The 6,719-nt window shown below is 44.5% G+C and overlaps 1 protein-coding gene across 3 annotated transcripts in view; it reads left to right on the forward strand.

Annotated features, from left to right (window-relative positions):
• PDE11A (phosphodiesterase 11A) overlaps window positions 1–5,691 on the forward strand; it is a 1,092,065-nt gene extending 1,086,374 nt beyond the window's left edge. For 2 of the 3 annotated variants that reach the window (XM_063933388.1, XM_063933391.1), the window contains exon 20: window positions 3,330–5,691. In XM_063933388.1, the coding sequence (XP_063789458.1) occupies window positions 3,330–3,509 (180 nt within the window). In that variant the 3' untranslated portion in view covers window positions 3,510–5,691. The remainder of the gene's footprint in view (window positions 1–3,329) is intronic. The other variant, XM_063933389.1, reaches the window with a different exon arrangement.
• Window positions 5,692–6,719: the final 1,028 nt, after the last annotated feature.

Consider the following 6,719-nt stretch of genomic DNA (forward strand, 5'->3'; position numbering starts at 1 on the left):
GAGTGCATGAGTGAACGGAGTTCAGGCATACGCACTGCTTAGGGGCACGCAGTGTGGAAGGGGCAGAGGGATACAAACGGATCCCTCTTCCCAACACAGCTCTCCTTCCAAGAGGAAGGAGTTTTGGATACAGGAACTAGAGCCATCTCAAGACAGCATATGTTCCGCGGGACGTGTGTATGTGTGTGTGTGTATGCATGTTCCAGCATAACTCTGAAATGCCTGGAGCAATTTACACCAAACTTGGTACACATATGACTTACAATCTGGAAAGAAATACTGTGGGGGTAAGACACCCCCAGGGGTGTTAAGAGGGTGGCATGTAAAAATGCATCATTTTCGGCATAACGCTGGAATGCCTGGAGCAATTTGCACAGAGGCAAACATGGGTAGGGGCAGAGGCACCCACGTGTAAGGGCAGAGGCAGCCATGCATAAGGGCAGAGGCACACATGGGTAGGGGCAGAGGCACACACGTGTAAGGGCAGAGGCAGCCATGCATAAGGGCAGAGGCACACATGGGTAGGGGCAGAGGCACCCACGTGTAAGGGCAGAGGCAGCCATGCATAAGGGCAGAGGCACACATGGGTAGGGGCAGAGGCACACACGTGTAAGGGCAGAGACAGCCATGCATAAGGGCAGGGGCACACATGGGTAGGGGCAGAGGCACACACGTGTAAGGGCAGAGGCAGCCATGCATAAGGGCAGAGGCACACATGGGTAGGGGCAGAGGCACCCACGTGTAAGGGCAGAGGCAGCCATGCATAAGGGCAGAGGCACACATGGGTAGGGGCAGAGGCACACACGTGTAAGGATAGAGGCACCCACAGGTAGGGGCAGAGGCACACATGGGTAGGGGCAGAGGTACTCACGGGTAGGGACAGAGGCATCCATGGGTAAGGGGCTTTGGCACACACTGGTAGGGGCAGAGGCACCCACAAGTAAGGATTGAGGCACACAAGGGTAGGGGCATAGGCACAGACGGGTAGGGGCATAGGCATATGGGTAGGAGCAGAGGCACTTATGGGTAAGGGCAGAGGCACACACGGGTGGGGGCAGAGGCATACTTAAGTTTCGAAGCTAAGCAAGGATACCTAGGGCCCTCTGACATAGAGTCAGTCTGCAAACCTAACATATTTAACATACAGCGGGCGGAGCTTGCCCTGTGGTCCCAGCATGTACAGCACTGAGCAGGGCAGCATCAGAGGCGGTTCGGGGGAGAGAAGGAGGGGGATTATTCTCCTCAGCACCAGCATTTTGACAGCATCAATCCGGGGAATCCCAGAGGTGCGACTTGACATAGACAGGCATTCTTTAAATTCCGTAGTGAACCATGGTAGGGGTGGGGGTGGGAAGGGGGTGACATGTAAAAATCCATAGTGTTCGGGGTCGCTGAGATGAATAGTGACACTCCCGATGCCGTTTCAGTCCAAGTTCAGCCCCCATCAGCATGATGGTGAGAAGAGGTAGTGAACTTAAACTTGAAGATGGGCGCAATGACAATAGTCTTATTACGTTAAGATTCCCACGCGGGCGAAGCCGCGGGCAAAAATGTAGTATGTCTGTCATCCCAGCATGTACAGCACTGAGCAGGGCAGCATCAAGCACGGGACGGGGCAGAGAAGGAGGCGGATTATTCTCCTCAGCACCAGCATTTTGACAGCATCAATCTGGGGAAGCCTTGAGGCGTGGCCTGACAAAGATTGGCATTATTCTTTAAATTCTGTAAATGAGTCTGTTACTAGAAACATGCGGAAAGTAGCATTTGCGCTTGTGTCACAGGCCCATTAGTGATGATGAATACAGTAGTTAGAATACTTGTTTCGCTGCTGACAGGGAGATCCCCTCCCATCCTCACCCTGGCCTTTCTGGTGGTGTTACCTTTCCTTGCTGCTTCCCCTATTGTGCTTAAATTAATAAAAAGATGCCCTGTAATGTCCAGTTATTTATTGACTGTTATATTTTTAAAATAAATGTATAACAACCATGTACAAAATACTATGCATAAATAGATAAATAACAGAATTAGAGCATGACCCTCAACAGGTAAACATCAGTGCCGCAACTAAGGGTGTGCGAGCGGTGCGGTCACACAGAGTTCTGTGGGTGGCACCATCGCTACCCAACGGCCCCTGCATCTTGCTAGCCTGTAACAGCACCCTGTATCCAGTATCACTGCCACAGATGCCACCTGGACTGTCCTGTGGATGCTCCAAACATGCACGCTACATCCTGTACAGCCCCCAGAGCATCTTGCTGTTCTTCCTGTCGACCCACCCCCTCGGCATGATGTAATTCGCTCAGGGGGCATGGCCGGTACAGGGCAGCATAAAGCCCTGTTACAGTGCTGGTAAACATGATACTAATATCCAAGCAGAGCTTCAAGTCAATTGGACTGCGTATTTGTAAAATAAATATCAGTGTGTCTAATTGGATACAGATATGACACATAGAAAAATAGCGAAAATGCAGGGGCACAGTCTAAGTACTAAACAGTGCTAATCAGGAAAATTATAACAAACTCTGCAATATAACAGAGTAAAACTGAGGTGCCTAGCATAAATTTGACCAAAAGCTGCTGCGGCGGCATACTTGCAGTGGACATTAGGCTTACTCAGAGGACCAGTGGTGGGCATAATGAGTCTTTGATGGTGATTCTTTGTAGAGATTCGAGATGCTGCCGTTGGGGGTCCCATGGCAGAGGCATTAGCTTATTTTTGCAGGTCCACTGCGAACGCAACGGCATTAGCTTTCACCTCTGTATCAGGCACATAGCTATTTAGAGATTAATGTAGCAGGCTCAAGTAACCATCTCTCTGAGGATATGTATACTAGTGCTTCAGACAGTGTTCCCTTATACCCCATTCAGACCACCTGAGGCGGGTTGCTCCCGGGAGCCTGACACGGGAGCTCCCAGTGTGTGCCCGGCTTAGGCGCCCTTCTGCCGCGGTCTGCAACCTGGAATACTGCCGGGTTGGTGATGTCAGCGGTGACACGGCAGGGGCGGTGCTTGGAGATCACATGATCTCCTAGCGCCGCCCATACACACACAATGAACGGGAAACGGTTCACACCGCACAGTGAGCCAGGTTGAACACGGGTCGCTGGACCGGGTATTTCAACCCTTGCACCTTTCAGAACGCACCTGAACACAGGTTATGCGTGCTCATGTGCCAATAACCCGTATTCATAGGTGGCGGTCTGAAAGGGGTATAACATAAGCCTTTTGCACTTGTTATGTTGCTACAGTAGGTGTCTCTCAGTTTGTTCTGGGTTGTTAATATGAATTATTATCCCCAATAACCACATCTTATCTATCCTATTTTGCAGTCTCTTGTGAAAGTTAATGAGAAACTTAAACCTATGCTGGACTCCGTGATCGCAAATCGATCAAAGTGGGAAGAGCTGCACCAAAAAATACTGGGGACCCAAGGAAGCACATCACCCACATCCTTCCCAACGCCAGCTTCCTCGCCCCAACCGGCTACAGAGTGTCTCCTGAAGACTTAAGTTTGCAAGGGGCCTGCTGCCATGCGTCAGAGTTATATTCAACGGCTGTCATAAGCTTAGCTGTTTAATTAAGTTAACCACAGCCATGCTTTTATAGATGGAGAGATGTTGGTCATGGCTTGACTTTCGCCTGGAAGTTCAGTGGATTGAAGATAAAGCTGGAGGCGGGACTGTGGTGATAATAATGTGAGGAGCCACTAAGAAGTCTTGCAGTCCGAGACCACACACAGCACTCATTGCAGCTTTGCAGACTCTCAGTTGTTGCTGTACAGTGGACGGAACACTGGTAAACTTCAACCCGAGCTTAATCCATGCAGCATGGTGACGACTACAATGCACAACGTAATCATCCATTACTAACGCTGAAAATGAAAAAAAAAAATGCATCTTTTTTTATTTAGTGTTTGCATTTTCCCATGTAAGTACTGGAAAGGGAATTGTGCCTGCCTGGTGTGATGTTTTGCTCTTCTTCGTACTAGCTTTATTTTAAAACCATGGTAAATCCACATTGCATCACTTTGTTTCACCTCAAACATTAACGGAACTCCAATGGCAGCTTTTTTCCACATTGCCCAAAGACAAAACAAACTATGCAGAGAAATTCTAAGAACTGATTTCAAACAAATTAGATATTTTGTTTTTAATATATTTTATGTTTCCACCTTTTTATTGTTTTATTGATTATCTTCACGCTTACGTGATCTTTAGCTACAACAGAATAATGGCAGATAATGAACCCATGCAGGGGCAAACGCAGAAGGAAGGTTTCCAAATGTCTGATTTTAGAATGAGTGTGGCCAATCCTTGTGGCTGCAGCTGTAGCAAAATCATATTACATACTGTTGCTGAATTGAGCTGCTGGCCAGGCAAAGGGATGGGTGGTGGTGATAGTGGGTGTGTGTGGGGAAGGGGGTGGGTAACTGGAAACCCCCCCTGCATTTGCCTAAGCCATGTGTGATATGGTTTCATCATCTGGATGTGATTTGAGTCTTCTCTTGTGTAATACAGAGATTCGACGGTAATGTATCCGGTATATCCATGATATTTGGTCAGAGTAGCTTCAGACTAAACTTTGACTACCTCCTTGTTCTTGTTGGCTATGTTATATTATTTTTTATTTTTTTGTACAATCTGTGCTTTAAGTTAAATGCTGCCTTGTCAATATTAGTTCAAGCATCAAACTGATCTAAGTCTTGGCAAATACCAAACCTTAAGTTTGATAGCTTGAAATGGTCCAGTGTGTTTAGATTTACAATAGAGAAACTTATACTCATCCTCTTTGATCATATTAATAGCCACTTACTGCCCCCTACCACAAGGCAGGCAATTCATGACGTATGCAAATCAGTATTTCTTCCATTCACTGGTAAAGCACAAATTTATTGAACATCAAACTTCCTCTTCTTATTTATTTTGAAACTAAATTTGTGTTATAATAAATACAGAAACCTATTATAGCCATAAATTCCCGTGACCTTCAGGATAGGTGAAATCTAATAGAAGGTAGGATGTACTGTACTACATATTGTAATTATTCACCAATAGAGATCTGGAAAGTTTATATTTTGGGATAAATCGCCTAAATTGAGATTTGGAAAGAACTATGTTGTTTTTTTTAATTTTGAAAATTTTGACCAGTTTCGCTAAACAGACCATTTAAAAAAAAAAAAAATCTACACTTAGTGAATTTGAACTGAACTTGTGCCTAATTCAGCCGATTTGACAGTGACAATCCCTATAGATGTCAATATGCGGATTCGATCATGGGAATTTGTGCCTCTTTAATGATTGACTTGAAGTTGATGTTTGGATCATTGATATCAGTAGCTCATTAATTATGTTGGAATCAAACATGAAATAATGTATTTTTTTCCTTACAGTATGTCCAGGTTTTTACCGGATGGTCCTATTTTTTCTATTTTATTACATGTGGCACCAAAAAATTGAGAGTGACGAAATGAGTAAAAGTAATGAGAGTACTGTGTTTTTGTTTCAGTAATACGGGACCTAAATCAATTTGAATAATTTGGAATTTACCAAATTCATCCATTGTTTTTAAATGAGGAATCGCTTAACAAAAAAAATCGACACTCATTTTAATCTGCAGGGATTATGATAGTCTGGAAATAAGTGATATAGGGGGTAATTCCAAGTTGATCGCAGCAGGAATTTTTTTTAGCAGTTGGGCAAAACCATGTGCACTGCAGGGGGGGGGGGGGGGGGGCAGATATAACATGTGCAGAGAGAGATAGATTTGGGTGTGGTGAGTTCAATCTGCAATCTAAATTGCAGTGTAAAAAAAAAACAGCCAGTATTTACCCTGCACAGAAACAAAATAACCCACCCAAATCTAACTCTCTCTGCAAATGTTATATCTGCCCCCCCCCCTGCAGTGCACATGGTTTTGCCCAACTGCTAAAAAAATTTCCTGCTGCGATCAACTTGGAATTACCCCCATAGTTATAGTTTTTGCACAATGACTAATGCATCCGTCAAAGTTGTCAGTTCAGCAGATGTGCATGTATTACACTGCATTGTATCTGCAACTTCTTGGAACCATTACCTAGTTGTACCAAGACATTATTAACAGGAATTGAAAAATTCCATAAACATTTTCCTTCCAAGACTATTTTTAATTCATAAGGAGGGGATGCTTCAGTATGGGGATGCTTCAGTATGGGGATGCTTCAGTATGAACAGTTATTGTACAGTATACACACAGACTAAATTCACAATAACATTATTTCACTTCTGATGAAACTCTTTAGGGATTGCATTAAATAACAACTAACTTTTCATTGGTATATTAATATTGCTAATTTTCAGTAAATAATAGAAAAGATCCACAGTAACTTAATTGCATCAGAATTACAATAATGATCCAATGAGACGATCAGAAAATGTATTTAAATCATTAATAAAGTTTTCTATCCCAGCTACAGTATGTGGCCACTGGTCCTACAGTATAGACTCACTACAGAATCTTGTGGGTTCCAGCGGTCATACTGAATCTATTAGTGTTAGCATCCTTATACAGTAAACAACCATATACCGTTCGTGGGGAACAGCAGTAGGAAATATCCACATACAGCCTTGTCCCATAGACTTAGGTGGTCATTCAGATCTAATCGCTGGGCTGCGATTTTTGCTGTCCTGCGTTCAGATAGTCGCCGCCAACAGGGGGAGTGTATTTTCGCCCGTGCAAATGTG

The sequence above is a fragment of the Pseudophryne corroboree genome, chromosome 7 (assembly GCF_028390025.1).
Source record: "Pseudophryne corroboree isolate aPseCor3 chromosome 7, aPseCor3.hap2, whole genome shotgun sequence".
In the NCBI taxonomy this organism is placed as follows: Eukaryota; Metazoa; Chordata; class Amphibia; order Anura; family Myobatrachidae; genus Pseudophryne; species Pseudophryne corroboree.